Source organism: Ictidomys tridecemlineatus, unplaced genomic scaffold (genome assembly GCF_052094955.1).
Source record: "Ictidomys tridecemlineatus isolate mIctTri1 unplaced genomic scaffold, mIctTri1.hap1 Scaffold_2273, whole genome shotgun sequence".
Lineage (NCBI taxonomy): Eukaryota > Metazoa > Chordata > Mammalia > Rodentia > Sciuridae > Ictidomys > Ictidomys tridecemlineatus.
This window is the reverse complement of record NW_027521961.1, coordinates 203-19,668: the sequence shown is the minus strand read 5'-3', so window position 1 is coordinate 19,668 and position 19,466 is coordinate 203. Positions and strand designations below refer to the sequence as shown.

Below are 19,466 nucleotides of genomic sequence, written 5' to 3'. Positions count from 1 at the left end.
TTGGCTTTGCTTTCTAGTTCTTCATTCCACATTCGCAGGCCTGACAGTTCTTGACTCCCACAAAGCACAATCCTGTCCTTATGCCTCTCCTGGTGAGACACTTGTTTTCTTTTGTGACCCTGAGTTAGGGGCCCCCTGTGTAGGATCACTGTCACCATTATGAGGATAGAAGAGATGATATGCTAAAAACAAACCAACAAGAAACAGAAGAAGAAATCAAAGATGTGGCCAGGGGACAAGAAACAAGTATTAAAACATGGCTTACTTTGGGGTCAGGTGATGAAGGGGTAGCATCACGCAAGCCCTTCTTGGTGGCATGCACCAAACGGGAGGTGGAAGCCACATGTTCTCTTTCAGTCTCAGAATGCTTGTTTTCCATCAAGGCTCGCTGTTCTTGTTTCCCGAGGTCGATTTTACCTGTTTTGGGAAGAAGTCAAAGTCAAACACACATGAACACACATAAACTCTGTGTCACTGTAAGTCAATCAATAGCACATTTGGCAGTCTTCAAAGACATTACCATGATTCCTGGATTGCCGGAAATTTTCACATACTTCCTCTTTTTCTTCAGGGGCATTCTGGGAAGGAAAAACACAGGATGCCAGGAATTAGCAAGCACTATAAAGACACTTTCTTCTCAGAAGCACAGAGGTAGTTTTCTGAAACACACCACATCTGATGCCACAAAGCAAGGATCAGTTCATAGGAAAAAATTAGGGAGCATGCCTGGCGTTCCATCAGACTTTTATGCAATGAAATCAGAAATCAACAGTAGAATAAAGACACAGGAGCCCCTCAAGCCCCCTCCACTGAGTGATCAACTACTGGAGAGCAGAAGACACGAGAGATGGAATAAACAATACTTCAAGGTTACTGAGAAGAGCCACACAACCTATCCACAACCCAGGGATACTCGGAACGTGGTTCAGAGAAGAAGGTTCAGAGCCCTGATCTTATTCCTTAAGAGAACAGAAAATCTCCCAAACACAAACCTCCCGTTACATATCAAGGCCATGGAGAAAGAAGAAATCAACACTGAAAGCAGCCCTTGATGGCAAATAATTCAAATCAGAACCAAACTTTAAGAAATGGAAACAACAAAGTTCCAACAAAATCAACAATATACAAACTTGGTTCTCTGACACCAAACGTAAATTTGATCAAACTTTATGCACACTATCCAAAGACAGGAGGACAAGACTCAATTTCCTGAAATTTGGAATGAAAAGGATCGATCACCAGGGAGCACGATGAAATACAGAGGATAATCAGAAACTATTTGGGAAACTTATACCAGCATTGCAGACCCAAATGCACATGCGAAAATTAAACAGATCCAAATCAAGCAACGAAATTGAAGATACGCTGAACCCTACCAACAAAGGAAAGCCACGGAACTGATGAAAGCTGAGCCCACTTCAACCAGTCCTTTTATAAAGAGTTAATGGGAAACCCCTGAAACCATTCCATTATAAAGAATAGGAGGGAACCCGGAGAGACTCATTCTAGGAAGGCCACATCACCCCGATTCCAAAACCAGACAAAGACCCACCAGGAAACAAACTTGAGGCCAATCATCCTCATGCAAACAAATGCAGAAGATCTTAGTAAAACATCGGGAATTCACTTACCAAAGCACAGGAAAAAGATAGGACACCACTAGGATCCCATGCGATTCATCTTGGGATGCAATTTGGGCTCCAGAGATGCAAAACAGCAGACGATAGGGCAACCACACATTAGGGCAACCACACATTAGAGCAACCACTGTGGGAAGCACTACGGAGATTCCTCCAAAAACAAGCAATGGAACCACCCCAGGACCTGGATATCCACGCCTCTCTTGTGTTCAGCTGACCAGCAGGGACACAAGTGTACCAATGTGTGTAGCCGCATGAACCTTACCAGCAGCGACATATTGAATGGATGGTACAATGAGGCGTATATACACGAACAAGTTTTAGCATATGTTGAAGAATGAACTGATACCATTTTCGATGAGGGGAAGGATGCGGAGAATCCCATGCTCAAATCAATAAGTCATAGGAGAATATGGAGCATTGAAAAGATTCCAATCAAGGCTGAAGGTAAAGCAACCTACTAGGACCAAGGTAGGCATGGATATCCTGAAGTGAAAGCAAAGCCTAGCAGAGCAGAAAAAGGTCTTTGGGAGGACACAAGAGTTAGGGTAGTAGAGGGAATGTTGAGGAAAATTGTCTACAAGCCTGAAATTATATCATGGTGAATGGCAATTCCATATATATCTATCAAAAACCACTAAATAAATGAATGAACGGTAGATAGACCAGTAGATTAGAGCCAGTTGAGGGTGCAGGGAAAGGAGAGGGAGGAACCAGGGTCTGAATGGTGTAAAAAAAATATACGTGTATGAATATGTCCACTGGAACCCAACTATCATGTACATGTTTAATCCAAGGCAAAAGCAAAACAACGGATGGAATGGGGTAAACTGGATATCCATACCAAGAAGAGTGAAACTAGGTGTCTGTTTCTCTTTGTGCACAACACAACACAAGAGCGATAACAAACCTAGATATAACAAATGAGAAACATGGCAGTCATTGGAAGGAATACAGGGAATACACCTCCAAATAGAGGCATCAAATAAGACTTTAGGAAGAGGAATATTGCACGTGAGAACGTGCTCCCAAGAAGAGGTAAACATGAGTGCATCCAAATTCAATCTGCAGAACAGCAAAGAAAACCATTCACAGGGTGAGGAGAAGGCATATAGCCTAGGAGATGAGTTTTTGCCAGTTTCTCTTGGACAGTGGATTGGCATACTAAATATATAAACAGCTAAAGGTACTGAGCTGTGGGAAGACAAACCACCCATTTACCCAATGGCACATGATCACGAAGTACACAAAGGAACATGGATAATCGCTCAGCTCCTCAAGGTCCTAACACTCCCAGTCTTCACACATGAGGGACATGCAGATCAAATTTCACCAGCGAGTCCATCTTACCCCACTCGGGAAGGCAATGTTGAGAACACAAATAATACACATTGATGATCATGTGGAAATAGAAATGCTTCAACATTGTTGGTGAGGATGCTTATTACTACATCCACTATGGGAATCAGAATAGAGCTGACTCCTGAAAGTCAAAAGGGCCCAGCTGTACCAATGCCCACTCTTGACTGAAAAAGTCTAGTCAGCACTCAAACAGTGGTTTATTTGGGCTCATGAAAATCTCTCTTCCAGCTTCCAGTGGCTACTTATTGGCTTTGCTTTCTAGTTCTTCATTCCACATTCGCAGGCCTGACAGTTCTTGACTCCCACAAAGCACAATCCTGTCCTTATGCCTCTCCTGGTGAGACACTTGTTTTCTTTTGTGACCCTGAGTTAGGGGCCCCCTGTGTAGGATCACTGTCACCATTATGAGGATAGAAGAGATGATATGCTAAAAACAAACCAACAAGAAACAGAAGAAGAAATCAAAGATGTGGCCAGGGGACAAGAAACAAGTATTAAAACATGGCTTACTTTGGGGTCAGGTGATGAAGGGGTAGCATCACGCAAGCCCTTCTTGGTGGCATGCACCAAACGGGAGGTGGAAGCCACATGTTCTCTTTCAGTCTCAGAATGCTTGTTTTCCATCAAGGCTCGCTGTTCTTGTTTCCCGAGGTCGATTTTACCTGTTTTGGGAAGAAGTCAAAGTCAAACACACATGAACACACATAAACTCTGTGTCACTGTAAGTCAATCAATAGCACATTTGGCAGTCTTCAAAGACATTACCATGATTCCTGGATTGCCGGAAATTTTCACATACTTCCTCTTTTTCTTCAGGGGCATTCTGGGAAGGAAAAACACAGGATGCCAGGAATTAGCAAGCACTATAAAGACACTTTCTTCTCAGAAGCACAGAGGTAGTTTTCTGAAACACACCACATCTGATGCCACAAAGCAAGGATCAGTTCATAGGAAAAAATTAGGGAGCATGCCTGGCGTTCCATCAGACTTTTATGCAATGAAATCAGAAATCAACAGTAGAATAAAGACACAGGAGCCCCTCAAGCCCCCTCCACTGAGTGATCAACTACTGGAGAGCAGAAGACACGAGAGATGGAATAAACAATACTTCAAGGTTACTGAGAAGAGCCACACAACCTATCCACAACCCAGGGATACTCGGAACGTGGTTCAGAGAAGAAGGTTCAGAGCCCTGATCTTATTCCTTAAGAGAACAGAAAATCTCCCAAACACAAACCTCCCGTTACATATCAAGGCCATGGAGAAAGAAGAAATCAACACTGAAAGCAGCCCTTGATGGCAAATAATTCAAATCAGAACCAAACTTTAAGAAATGGAAACAACAAAGTTCCAACAAAATCAACAATATACAAACTTGGTTCTCTGACACCAAACGTAAATTTGATCAAACTTTATGCACACTATCCAAAGACAGGAGGACAAGACTCAATTTCCTGAAATTTGGAATGAAAAGGATCGATCACCGGGGAGCACAATGAAATACAGAGGATAATCAGAAACTATTTGGGAAACTTATACCAGCATTGCAGACCCAAATGCACATGCGAAAATTAAACAGATCCAAATCAAGCAACGAAATTGAAGATACGCTGAACCCTACCAACAAAGGAAAGCCACGGAACTGATGAAAGCTGAGCCCACTTCAACCAGTCCTTTTATAAAGAGTTAATGGGAAACCCCTGAAACCATTCCATTATAAAGAATAGGAGGGAACCCGGAGAGACTCATTCTAGGAAGGACGCATCACCCCGAATCCAAAACCAGACAAAGACCCACCAGGAAACAAAACTTGAGGCCAATCATCCTCATGCAAACAAATGCAGAAGATCTTAGTAAAACATCGGGAATTCACTTACCAAAGCACAGGAAAAAGATAGGACACCACTAGGATCCCATGCGATTCATCTTGGGATGCAATTTGGGCTCCAGAGATGCAAAACAGCAGACGATAGGGCAACCACACATTAGGGCAACCACACATTAGAGCAACCACTGTGGGAAGCACTACGGAGATTCCTCCAAAAACAAGCAATGGAACCACCCCAGGATCTGGATATCCACGCCTCTCTTGTGTTCAGCTGACCAGCAGGGACACAAGTGTACCAATGTCTGTAGCCGCATAAACCTTACCAGCAGCGACATATTGAATGGATGGTACAATGAGGCGTATATACACGAACAAGTTTTAGCATATGTTGAAGAATGAACTGATACCATTTTCGATCAGGGGAAGGATGCGGAGACTCCCATGCTCAAATCAATAAGTCATAGGAGAATATGGAGCATTGAAAAGATTCCAATCAAGGCTGAAGGTAAAGCAACCTACTAGGACCAAGGTAGGCATGGATATGCTGAAGTGAAAGCAAAGCCTAGCAGAGCAGAAAAAGGTCTTTGGGAGGACACAAGAGTTAGGGTAGTGGAGGGAATGTTGAGGAAAATTCTCTACAAGCCTGAAATTATATCATGGTGAATGGCAATTCCATATATATCTATCAAATACCACTAAATAAATGAATGAACGGTAGATAGACCAGTAGATTAGAGCCAGTTGAGGGTGCAGGGAAACGAGAGGGAGGAACTAGGGTCTGAATGGTGTAAAAAAAATATACGTGTATGAATATATCCACTGGAACCCAACTATCATGTACATGTTTAATCCAAGGCAAAAGCAAAACAACGGATGGAATGGGGTAAACTGGATATCCATACCAAGAAGAGTGAAACTAGGTGTCTGTTTCTCTTTGTTCACAACACAACACAAGAGCGATAACAAACCTAGATATAACAAATGAGAAACATGGCAGACATTGGAAGGAATACAGGGAATACACCTCCAAATAGAGGCATCAAATAAGACTTTAGGAAGAGGAATATTGCACGTGAGAACGTGCTCCCAAGAAGAGGTAAACATGAGTGCATCCAAATTCAATCTGCAGAACAGCAAAGAAAACCATTCACAGGGTGAGGAGAAGGCATATAGCCTAGGAGATGAGTTTTTGCCAGTTTCTCTTGGACAGTGGATTGGCATACTAAATATATAAACAGCTAAAGGTACTGAGCTGTGGGAAGACAAACCACCCATTTACCCAATGGCACATGATCACGAAGTACACAAAGGAACATGGATAATCGCTCAGCTCCTCAAGGTCCTAACAATCCCAGTCTTCACACATGAGGGACATGCAGATCAAATTTCACCAGCGAGTCCATCTTACCCCACTCGGGAAGGCAATGTTGAGAACACAAATAATACACATTGATGATCATGTGGAAATAGAAATGCTTCAACATTGTTGGTGAGGATGCTTATTACTACATCCACTATGGGAATCAGAATAGAGCTGACTCCTGAAAGTCAAAAGGGCCCAGCTGTACCAATGCCCACTCTTGACTGAAAAAGTCTAGTCAGCACTCAAACAGTGGTTTATTTGGGCTCATGAAAATCTCTCTTCCAGCTTCCAGTGGCTACTTATTGGCTTTGCTTTCTAGTTCTTCATTCCACATTCGCAGGCCTGACAGTTCTTGACTCCCACAAAGCACAATCCTGTCCTTATGCCTCTCCTGGTGAGACACTTGTTTTCTTTTGTGACCCTGAGTTAGGGGCCCCCTGTGTAGGATCACTGTCACCATTATGAGGATAGAAGAGATGATATGCTAAAAACAAACCAACAAGAAACAGAAGAAGAAATCAAAGATGTGGCCAGGGGACAAGAAACAAGTATTAAAACATGGCTTACTTTGGGGTCAGGTGATGAAGGGGTAGCATCACGCAAGCCCTTCTTGGTGGCATGCACCAAACGGGAGGTGGAAGCCACATGTTCTCTTTCAGTCTCAGAATGCTTGTTTTCCATCAAGGCTCGCTGTTCTTGTTTCCCGAGGTCGATTTTACCTGTTTTGGGAAGAAGTCAAAGTCAAACACACATGAACACACATAAACTCTGTGTCACTGTAAGTCAATCAATAGCACATTTGGCAGTCTTCAAAGACATTACCATGATTCCTGGATTGCCGGAAATTTTCACATACTTCCTCTTTTTCTTCAGGGGCATTCTGGGAAGGAAAAACACAGGATGCCAGGAATTAGCAAGCACTATAAAGACACTTTCTTCTCAGAAGCACAGAGGTAGTTTTCTGAAACACACCACATCTGATGCCACAAAGCAAGGATCAGTTCATAGGAAAAAATTAGGGAGCATGCCTGGCGTTCCATCAGACTTTTATGCAATGAAATCAGAAATCAACAGTAGAATAAAGACACAGGAGCCCCTCAAGCCCCCTCCACTGAGTGATCAACTACTGGAGAGCAGAAGACACGAGAGATGGAATAAACAATACTTCAAGGTTACTGAGAAGAGCCACACAACCTATCCACAACCCAGGGATACTCGGAACGTGGTTCAGAGAAGAAGGTTCAGAGCCCTGATCTTATTCCTTAAGAGAACAGAAAATCTCCCAAACACAAACCTCCCGTTACATATCAAGGCCATGGAGAAAGAAGAAATCAACACTGAAAGCAGCCCTTGATGGCAAATAATTCAAATCAGAACCAAACTTTAAGAAATGGAAACAACAAAGTTCCAACAAAATCAACAATATACAAACTTGGTTCTCTGACACCAAACGTAAATTTGATCAAACTTTATGCACACTATCCAAAGACAGGAGGACAAGACTCAATTTCCTGAAATTTGGAATGAAAAGGATCGATCACCGGGGAGCACGATGAAATACAGAGGATAATCAGAAACTATTTGGGAAACTTATACCAGCATTGCAGACCCAAATGCACATGCGAAAATTAAACAGATCCAAATCAAGCAACGAAATTGAAGATACGCTGAACCCTACCAACAAAGGAAAGCCACGGAACTGATGAAAGCTGAGCCCACTTCAACCAGTCCTTTTATAAAGAGTTAATGGGAAACCCCTGAAACCATTCCATTATAAAGAATAGGAGGGAACCCGGAGAGACTCATTCTAGGAAGGCCGCATCACCCCGATTCCAAAACCAGACAAAGACCCACCAGGAAACAAAACTTGAGGCCAATCATCCTCATGCAAACAAATGCAGAAGATCTTAGTAAAACATCGGGAATTCACTTACCAAAGCACAGGAAAAAGATAGGACACCACTAGGATCCCATGCGATTCATCTTGGGATGCAATTTGGGCTCCAGAGATGCAAAACAGCAGACGATAGGGCAACCACACATTAGGGCAACCACACATTAGAGCAACCACTGTGGGAAGCACTACGGAGATTCCTCCAAAAACAAGCAATGGAACCACCCCAGGATCTGGATATCCACGCCTCTCTTGTGTTCAGCTGACCAGCAGGGACACAAGTGTACCAATGTGTGTAGCCGCATGAACCTTACCAGCAGCGACATATTGAATGGATGGTACAATGAGGCGTATATACACGAACAAGTTTTAGCATATGTTGAAGAATGAACTGATACCATTTTCGATGAGGGGAAGGATGCGGAGAATCCCATGCTCAAATCAATAAGTCATAGGAGAATATGGAGCATTGAAAAGATTCCAATCAAGGCTGAAGGTAAAGCAACCTACTAGGACCAAGGTAGGCATGGATATCCTGAAGTGAAAGCAAAGCCTAGCAGAGCAGAAAAAGGTCTTTGGGAGGACACAAGAGTTAGGGTAGTGGAGGGAATGTTGAGGAAAATTCTCTACAAGCCTGAAATTATATCATGGTGAATGGCAATTCCATATATATCTATCAAATACCACTAAATAAATGAATGAACGGTAGATAGACCAGTAGATTAGAGCCAGTTGAGGGTGCAGGGAAACGAGAGGGAGGAACCAGGGTCTGAATGGTGTAAAAAAAATATACGTGTATGAATATGTCCACTGGAACCCAACTATCATGTACATGTTTAATCCAAGGCAAAAGCAAAACAACGGATGGAATGGGGTAAACTGGATATCCATACCAAGAAGAGTGAAACTAGGTGTCTGTTTCTCTTTGTGCACAACACAACACAAGAGCGATAACAAACCTAGATATAACAAATGAGAAACATGGCAGTCATTGGAATGAATACAGGGAATACACCTCCAAATAGAGGCATCAAATAAGACTTTAGGAAGAGGAATATTGCACGTGAGAACGTGCTCCCAAGAAGAGGTAAACATGAGTGCATCCAAATTCAATCTGCAGAACAGCAAAGAAAACCATTCACAGGGTGAGGAGAAGGCATATAGCCTAGGAGATGAGTTTTTGCCAGTTTCTCTTGGACAGTGGATTGGCATACTAAATATATAAACAGCTAAAGGTACTGAGCTGTGGGAAGACAAACCACCCATTTACCCAATGGCACATGATCACGAAGTACACAAAGGAACATGGATAATCGCTCAGCTCCTCAAGGTCCTAACAATCCCAGTCTTCACACATGAGGGACATGCAGATCAAATTTCACCAGCGAGTCCATCTTACCCCACTCGGGAAGGCAATGTTGAGAACACAAATAATACACATTGATGATCATGTGGAAATAGAAATGCTTCAACATTGTTGGTGAGGATGCTTATTACTACATCCACTATGGGAATCAGAATAGAGCTGACTCCTGAAAGTCAAAAGGGCCCAGCTGTACCAATGCCCACTCTTGACTGAAAAAGTCTAGTCAGCACTCAAACAGTGGTTTATTTGGGCTCATGAAAATCTCTCTTCCAGCTTCCAGTGGCTACTTATTGGCTTTGCTTTCTAGTTCTTCATTCCACATTCGCAGGCCTGACAGTTCTTGACTCCCACAAAGCACAATCCTGTCCTTATGCCTCTCCTGGTGAGACACTTGTTTTCTTTTGCGACCCTGAGTTAGGGGCCCCCTGTGTAGGATCACTGTCACCATTATGAGGATAGAAGAGATGATATGCTAAAAACAAACCAACAAGAAACAGAAGAAGAAATCAAAGATGTGGCCAGGGGACAAGAAACAAGTATTAAAACATGGCTTACTTTGGGGTCAGGTGATGAAGGGGTAGCATCACGCAAGCCCTTCTTGGTGGCATGCACCAAACGGGAGGTGGAAGCCACATGTTCTCTTTCAGTCTCAGAATGCTTGTTTTCCATCAAGGCTCGCTGTTCTTGTTTCCCGAGGTCGATTTTACCTGTTTTGGGAAGAAGTCAAAGTCAAACACACATGAACACACATAAACTCTGTGTCACTGTAAGTCAATCAATAGCACATTTGGCAGTCTTCAAAGACATTACCATGATTCCTGGATTGCCGGAAATTTTCACATACTTCCTCTTTTTCTTCAGGGGCATTCTGGGAAGGAAAAACACAGGATGCCAGGAATTAGCAAGCACTATAAAGACACTTTCTTCTCAGAAGCACAGAGGTAGTTTTCTGAAACACACCACATCTGATGCCACAAAGCAAGGATCAGTTCATAGGAAAAAATTAGGGAGCATGCCTGGCGTTCCATCAGACTTTTATGCAATGAAATCAGAAATCAACAGTAGAATAAAGACACAGGAGCCCCTCAAGCCCCCTCCACTGAGTGATCAACTACTGGAGAGCAGAAGACAAGAGAGATGGAATAAACAATACTTCAAGCTTACTGAGAAGAGCCACACAACCTATCCACAACCCAGGGATACTCGGAACGTGGTTCAGAGAAGAAGGTTCAGAGCCCTGATCTTATTCCTTAAGAGAACAGAAAATCTCCCAAACACAAACCTCCCGTTACATATCAAGGCCATGGAGAAAGAAGAAATCAACACTGAAAGCAGCCCTTGATGGCAAATAATTCAAATCAGAACCAAACTTTAAGAAATGGAAACAACAAAGTTCCAACAAAATCAACAATATACAAACTTGGTTCTCTGACACCAAACGTAAATTTGATCAAACTTTATGCACACTATCCAAAGACAGGAGGACAAGACTCAATTTCCTGAAATTTGGAATGAAAAGGATCGATCACCGGGGAGCACGATGAAATACAGAGGATAATCAGAAACTATTTGGGAAACTTATACCAGCATTGCAGACCCAAATGCACATGCGAAAATTAAACAGATCCAAATCAAGCAACGAAATTGAAGATACGCTGAACCCTACCAACAAAGGAAAGCCACGGAACTGATGAAAGCTGAGCCCACTTCAACCAGTCCTTTTATAAAGAGTTAATGGGAAACCCCTGAAACCATTCCATTATAAAGAATAGGAGGGAACCCGGAGAGACTCATTCTAGGAAGGCCGCATCACCCCGATTCCAAAACCAGACAAAGACCCACCAGGAAACCAAACTTGAGGCCAATCATCCTCATGCAAACAAATGCAGAAGATCTTAGTAAAACATCGGGAATTCACTTACCAAAGCACAGGAAAAAGATAGGACACCACTAGGATCCCATGCGATTCATCTTGGGATGCAATTTGGGCTCCAGAGATGCAAAACAGCAGACGATAGGGCAACCACACATTAGGGCAACCACACATTAGAGCAACCACTGTGGGAAGCACTACGGAGATTCCTCCAAAAACAAGCAATGGAACCACCCCAGGATCTGGATATCCACGCCTCTCTTGTGTTCAGCTGACCAGCAGGGACACAAGTGTACCAATGTGTGTAGCCGCATGAACCTTACCAGCAGCGACATATTGAATGGATGGTACAATGAGGCGTATATACACGAACAAGTTTTAGCATATGTTGAAGAATGAACTGATACCATTTTCGATGAGGGGAAGGATGCGGAGAATCCCATGCTCAAATCAATAAGTCATAGGAGAATATGGAGCATTGAAAAGATTCCAATCAAGGCTGAAGGTAAAGCAACCTACTAGGACCAAGGTAGGCATGGATATCCTGAAGTGAAAGCAAAGCCTAGCAGAGCAGAAAAAGGTCTTTGGGAGGACACAAGAGTTAGGGTAGTGGAGGGAATGTTGAGGAAAATTCTCTACAAGCCTGAAATTATATCATGGTGAATGGCAATTCCATATATATCTATCAAAAACCACTAAATAAATGAATGAACGGTAGATAGACCAGTAGATTAGAGCCAGTTGAGGGTGCAGGGAAACGAGAGGGAGGAACCAGGGTCTGAATGGTGTAAAAAAAATATACGTGTATGAATATGTCCACTGGAACCCAACTATCATGTACATGTTTAATCCAAGGCAAAAGCAAAACAACGGATGGAATGGGGTAAACTGGATATCCATACCAAGAAGAGTGAAACTAGGTGTCTGTTTCTCTTTGTGCACAACACAACACAAGAGCGATAACAAACCTAGATATAACAAATGAGAAACATGGCAGTCATTGGAAGGAATACAGGGAATACACCTCCAAATAGAGGCATCAAATAAGACTTTAGGAAGAGGAATATTGCACGTGAGAACGTGCTCCCAAGAAGAGGTAAACATGAGTGCATCCAAATTCAATCTGCAGAACAGCAAAGAAAACCATTCACAGGGTGAGGAGAAGGCATATAGCCTAGGAGATGAGTTTTTGCCAGTTTCTCTTGGACAGTGGATTGGCATACTAAATATATAAACAGCTAAAGGTACTGAGCTGTGGGAAGACAAACCACCCATTTACCCAATGGCACATGATCAGGAAGTACACAAAGGAACATGGATAATCGCTCAGCTCCTCAAGGTCCTAACAATCCCAGTCTTCACACATGAGGGACATGCAGATCAAATTTCACCAGCGAGTCCATCTTACCCCACTCGGGAAGGCAATGTTGAGAACACAAATAATACACATTGATGATCATGTGGAAATAGAAATGCTTCAACATTGTTGGTGAGGATGCTTATTACTACATCCACTATGGGAATCAGAATAGAGCTGACTCCTGAAAGTCAAAAGGGCCCAGCTGTACCAATGCCCACTCTTGACTGAAAAAGTCTAGTCAGCACTCAAACAGTGGTTTATTTGGGCTCATGAAAATCTCTCTTCCAGCTTCCAGTGGCTACTTTTTGGCTTTGCTTTCTAGTTCTTCATTCCACATTCGCAGGCCTGACAGTTCTTGACTCCCACAAAGCACAATCCTGTCCTTATGCCTCTCCTGGTGAGACACTTGTTTTCTTTTGTGACCCTGAGTTAGGGGCCCCCTGTGTAGGATCACTGTCACCATTATGAGGATAGAAGAGATGATATGCTAAAAACAAACCAACAAGAAACAGAAGAAGAAATCAAAGATGTGGCCAGGGGACAAGAAACAAGTATTAAAACATGGCTTACTTTGGGGTCAGGTGATGAAGGGGTAGCATCACGCAAGCCCTTCTTGGTGGCATGCACCAAACGGGAGGTGGAAGCCACATGTTCTCTTTCAGTCTCAGAATGCTTGTTTTCCATCAAGGCTCGCTGTTCTTGTTTCCCGAGGTCGATTTTACCTGTTTTGGGAAGAAGTCAAAGTCAAACACACATGAACACACATAAACTCTGTGTCACTGTAAGTCAATCAATAGCACATTTGGCAGTCTTCAAAGACATTACCATGATTCCTGGATTGCCGGAAATTTTCACATACTTCCTCTTTTTCTTCAGGGGCATTCTGGGAAGGAAAAACACAGGATGCCAGGAATTAGCAAGCACTATAAAGACACTTTCTTCTCAGAAGCACAGAGGTAGTTTTCTGAAACACACCACATCTGATGCCACAAAGCAAGGATCAGTTCATAGGAAAAAATTAGGGAGCATGCCTGGCGTTCCATCAGACTTTTATGCAATGAAATCAGAAATCAACAGTAGAATAAAGACACAGGAGCCCCTCAAGCCCCCTCCACTGAGTGATCAACTACTGGAGAGCAGAAGACACGAGAGATGGAATAAACAATACTTCAAGGTTACTGAGAAGAGCCACACAACCTATCCACAACCCAGGGATACTCGGAACGTGGTTCAGAGAAGAAGGTTCAGAGCCCTGATCTTATTCCTTAAGAGAACAGAAAATCTCCCAAACACAAACCTCCCGTTACATATCAAGGCCATGGAGAAAGAAGAAATCAACACTGAAAGCAGCCCTTGATGGCAAATAATTCAAATCAGAACCAAACTTTAAGAAATGGAAACAACAAAGTTCCAACAAAATCAACAATATACAAACTTGGTTCTCTGACACCAAACGTAAATTTGATCAAACTTTATGCACACTATCCAAAGACAGGAGGACAAGACTCAATTTCCTGAAATTTGGAATGAAAAGGATCGATCACCGGGGAGCACGATGAAATACAGAGGATAATCAGAAACTATTTGGGAAACTTATACCAGCATTGCAGACCCAAATGCACATGCGAAAATTAAACAGATCCAAATCAAGCAACGAAATTGAAGATACGCTGAACCCTACCAACAAAGGAAAGCCACGGAACTGATGAAAGCTGAGCCCACTTCAACCAGTCCTTTTATAAAGAGTTAATGGGAAACCCCTGAAACCATTCCATTATAAAGAATAGGAGGGAACCCGGAGAGACTCATTCTAGGAAGGCCGCATCACCCCGATTCCAAAACCAGACAAAGACCCACCAGGAAACCAAACTTGAGGCCAATCATCCTCATGCAAACAAATGCAGAAGATCTTAGTAAAACATCGGGAATTCACTTACCAAAGCACAGGAAAAAGATAGGACACCACTAGGATCCCATGCGATTCATCTTGGGATGCAATTTGGGCTCCAGAGATGCAAAACAGCAGACGATAGGGCAACCACACATTAGGGCAACCACACATTAGAGCAACCACTGTGGGAAGCACTACGGAGATTCCTCCAAAAACAAGCAATGGAACCACCCCAGGATCTGGATATCCACGCCTCTCTTGTGTTCAGCTGACCAGCAGGGACACAAGTGTACCAATGTGTGTAGCCGCATGAACCTTACCAGCAGCGACATATTGAATGGATGGTACAATGAGGCGTATATACACGAACAAGTTTTAGCATATGTTGAAGAATGAACTGATACCATTTTCGATGAGGGGAAGGATGCGGAGAATCCCATGCTCAAATCAATAAGTCATAGGAGAATATGGAGCATTGAAAAGATTCCAATCAAGGCTGAAGGTAAAGCAACCTACTAGGACCAAGGTAGGCATGGATATCCTGAAGTGAAAGCAAAGCCTAGCAGAGCAGAAAAAGGTCTTTGGGAGGACACAAGAGTTAGGGTAGTGGAGGGAATGTTGAGGAAAATTCTCTACAAGCCTGAAATTATATCATGGTGAATGGCAATTCCATATATATCTATCAAAAACCACTAAATAAATGAATGAACGGTAGATAGACCAGTAGATTAGAGCCAGTTGAGGGTGCAGGGAAACGAGAGGGAGGAACCAGGGTCTGAATGGTGTAAAAAAAATATACGTGTATGAATATGTCCACTGGAACCCAACTATCATGTACATGTTTAATCCAAGGCAAAAGCAAAACAACGGATGGAATGGGGTAAACTGGATATCCATACCAAGAAGAGTGAAACTAGGTGTCTGTTTCTCTTTGTGCACAACACAACACAAGAGCGATAACAAACCTAGATATAACAAATGAGAAACATGGCAGTCATTGGAAGGAATACAGGGAATACACCTCCAAATAGAGGCATCAAATAAGACTTTAGGAAGAGGAATATTGCACGTGAGAACGTGCTCCCAAGAAGAGGTAAACATGAGTGCATCCAAATTCAATCTGCAGAACAGCAAAGAAAACCATTCACAGGGTGAGGAGAAGGCATATAGCCTAGGAGATGAGTTTTTGCCAGTTTCTCTTGGACAGTGGATTGGCATACTAAATATATAAACAGCTAAAGGTACTGAGCTGTGGGAAGACAAACCACCCATTTACCCAATGGCACATGATCACGAAGTACACAAAGGAACATGGATAATCGCTCAGCTCCTCAAGGTCCTAACAATCCCAGTCTTCACACATGAGGGACATGCAGATCAAATTTCACCAGCGAGTCCATCTTACCCCACTCGGGAAGGCAATGTTGAGAACACAAATAATACACATTGATGATCATGTGGAAATAGAAATGCTTCAACATTGTTGGTGAGGATGCTTATTACTACATCCACTATGGGAATCAGAATAGAGCTGACTCCTGAAAGTCAAAAGGGCCCAGCTGTACCAATGCCCACTCTTGACTGAAAAAGTCTAGTCAGCACTCAAACAGTGGTTTATTTGGGCTCATGAAAATCTCTCTTCCAGCTTCCAGTGGCTACTTTTTGGCTTTGCTTTCTAGTTCTTCATTCCACATTCGCAGGCCTGACAGTTCTTGACTCCCACAAAGCACAATCCTGTCCTTATGCCTCTCCTGGTGAGACACTTGTTTTCTTTTGTGACCCTGAGTTAGGGGCCCCCTGTGTAGGATCACTGTCACCATTATGAGGATAGAAGAGATGATATGCTAAAAACAAACCAACAAGAAACAGAAGAAGAAATCAAAGATGTGGCCAGGGGACAAGAAACAAGTATTAAAACATGGCTTACTTTGGGGTCAGGTGATGAAGGGGTAGCATCACGCAAGCCCTTCTTGGTGGCATGCACCAAACGGGAGGTGGAAGCCACATGTTCTCTTTCAGTCTCAGAATGCTTGTTTTCCATCAAGGCTCGCTGTTCTTGTTTCCCGAGGTCGATTTTACCTGTTTTGGGAAGAAGTCAAAGTCAAACACACATGAACACACATAAACTCTGTGTCACTGTAAGTCAATCAATAGCACATTTGGCAGTCTTCAAAGACATTACCATGATTCCTGGATTGCCGGAAATTTTCACATACTTCCTCTTTTTCTTCAGGGGCATTCTGGGAAGGAAAAACACAGGATGCCAGGAATTAGCAAGCACTATAAAGACACTTTCTTCTCAGAAGCACAGAGGTAGTTTTCTGAAACACACCACATCTGATGCCACAAAGCAAGGATCAGTTCATAGGAAAAAATTAGGGAGCATGCCTGGCGTTCCATCAGACTTTTATGCAATGAAATCAGAAATCAACAGTAGAATAAAGACACAGGAGCCCCTCAAGCCCCCTCCACTGAGTGATCAACTACTGGAGAGCAGAAGACACGAGAGATGGAATAAACAATACTTCAAGGTTACTGAGAAGAGCCACACAACCTATCCACAACCCAGGGATACTCGGAACGTGGTTCAGAGAAGAAGGTTCAGAGCCCTGATCTTATTCCTTAAGAGAACAGAAAATCTCCCAAACACAAACCTCCCGTTACATATCAAGGCCATGGAGAAAGAAGAAATCAACACTGAAAGCAGCCCTTGATGGCAAATAATTCAAATCAGAACCAAACTTTAAGAAATGGAAACAACAAAGTTCCAACAAAATCAACAATATACAAACTTGGTTCTCTGACACCAAACGTAAATTAGATCAAACTTTATGCACACTATCCAAAGACAGGAGGACAAGACTCAATTTCCTGAAATTTGGAATGAAAAGGATCGATCACCGGGGAGCACGATGAAATACAGAGGATAATCAGAAACTATTTGGGAAACTTATACCAGCATTGCAGACCCAAATGCACATGCGAAAATTAAACAGATCCAAATCAAGCAACGAAATTGAAGATACGCTGAACCCTACCAACAAAGGAAAGCCACGGAACTGATGAAAGCTGAGCCCACTTCAACCAGTCCTTTTATAAAGAGTTAATGGGAAACCCCTGAAACCATTCCATTATAAAGAATAGGAGGGAACCCGGAGAGACTCATTCTAGGAAGGCCGCATCACCCCGATTCCAAAACCAGACAAAGACCCACCAGGAAACCAAACTTGAGGCCAATCATCCTCATGCAAACAAATGCAGAAGATCTTAGTAAAACATCGGGAATTCACTTACCAAAGCACAGGAAAAAGATAGGACACCACTAGGATCCCATGCGATTCATCTTGGGATGCAATTTGGGCTCCAGAGATGCAAAACAGCAGACGATAGGGCAACCACACATTAGGGCAACCACACATTAGAGCAACCACTGTGGGAAGCACTACGGAGATTCCTCCAAAAACAAGCAATGGAACCACCCCAGGATCTGGATATCCACGCCTCTCTTGTGTTCAGCTGACCAGCAGGGACACAAGTGTACCAATGTGTGTAGCCGCATGAACCTTACCAGCAGCGACATATTGAATGGATGGTACAATGAGGCGTATATACACGAACAAGTTTTAGCATATGTTGAAGAATGAACTGATACCATTTTCGATGAGGGGAAGGATGCGGAGAATCCCATGCTCAAATCAATAAGTCATAGGAGAATATGGAGCATTGAAAAGATTCCAATCAAGGCTGAAGGTAAAGCAACCTACTAGGACCAAGGTAGGCATGGATATCCTGAAGTGAAAGCAAAGCCTAGCAGAGCAGAAAAAGGTCTTTGGGAGGACACAAGAGTTAGGGTAGTGGAGGGAATGTTGAGGAAAATTCTCTACAAGCCTGAAATTATATCATGGTGAATGGCAATTCCATATATATCTATCAAAAACCACTAAATAAATGAATGAACGGTAGATAGACCAGTAGATTAGAGCCAGTTGAGGGTGCAGGGAAACGAGAGGGAGGAACCAGGGTCTGAATGGTGTAAAAAAAATATACGTGTATGAATATGTCCACTGGAACCCAACTATCATGTACATGTTTAATCCAAGGCAAAAGCAAAACAACGGATGGAATGGGGTAAACTGGATATCCATACCAAGAAGAGTGAAACTAGGTGTCTGTTTCTCTTTGTGCACAACACAACACAAGAGCGATAACAAACCTAGATATAACAAATGAGAAACATGGCAGTCATTGGAAGGAATACAGGGAATACACCTCCAAATAGAGGCATCAAATAAGACTTTAGGAAGAGGAATATTGCACGTGAGAACGTGCTCCCAAGAAGAGGTAAACATGAGTGCATCCAAATTCAATCTGCAGAACAGCAAAGAAAACCATTCACAGGGTGAGGAGAAGGCATATAGCCTAGGAGATGAGTTTTTGCCAGTTTCTCTTGGACAGTGGATTGGCATACTAAATATATAAACAGCTAAAGGTACTGAGCTGTGGGAAGACAAACCACCCATTTACCCAATGGCACATGATCACGAAGTACACAAAGGAACATGGATAATCGCTCAGCTCCTCAAGGTCCTAACAATCCCAGTCTTCACACATGAGGGACATGCAGATCAAATTTCACCAGCGAGTCCATCTTACCCCACTCGGGAAGGCAATGTTGAGAACACAAATAATACACATTGATGATCATGTGGAAATAGAAATGCTTCAACATTGTTGGTGAGGATGCTTATTAGTACATCCACTATGGGAATCAGAATAGAGCTGACTCCTGAAAGTCAAAAGGGCCCAGCTGTACCAATGCCCACTCTTGACTGAAAAAGTCTAGTCAGCACTCAAACAGTGGTTTATTTGGGCTCATGAAAATCTCTCTT

General features: G+C 42.8%; 1 protein-coding gene across 1 annotated transcript in view; it reads right to left on the bottom strand.

Moving 5' to 3' along the window:
• Positions 1-18,157, bottom strand: part of LOC110597437 (uncharacterized) — a gene marked incomplete at its 3' end in the record, with an annotated part of 37,388 nt that extends 19,231 nt beyond the window's left edge. The window contains exons 1-13 of the mRNA XM_078036197.1: positions 18,146-18,157; positions 16,760-16,817; positions 16,505-16,656; positions 13,512-13,569; positions 13,257-13,408; positions 10,264-10,321; positions 10,009-10,160; positions 7,016-7,073; positions 6,761-6,912; positions 3,768-3,825; positions 3,513-3,664; positions 521-578; positions 266-417 (exon numbers count right to left, since the gene is read on the bottom strand). Of these exons, the coding sequence (XP_077892323.1) occupies positions 266-417; positions 521-578; positions 3,513-3,664; positions 3,768-3,825; positions 6,761-6,912; positions 7,016-7,073; positions 10,009-10,160; positions 10,264-10,321; positions 13,257-13,408; positions 13,512-13,569; positions 16,505-16,656; positions 16,760-16,817; positions 18,146-18,157 (1,272 nt within the window). The remainder of the gene's footprint in view (positions 1-265; positions 418-520; positions 579-3,512; positions 3,665-3,767; positions 3,826-6,760; positions 6,913-7,015; positions 7,074-10,008; positions 10,161-10,263; positions 10,322-13,256; positions 13,409-13,511; positions 13,570-16,504; positions 16,657-16,759; positions 16,818-18,145) is intronic.
• Between the last annotated feature and the right edge of the window lie 1,309 nt (positions 18,158-19,466).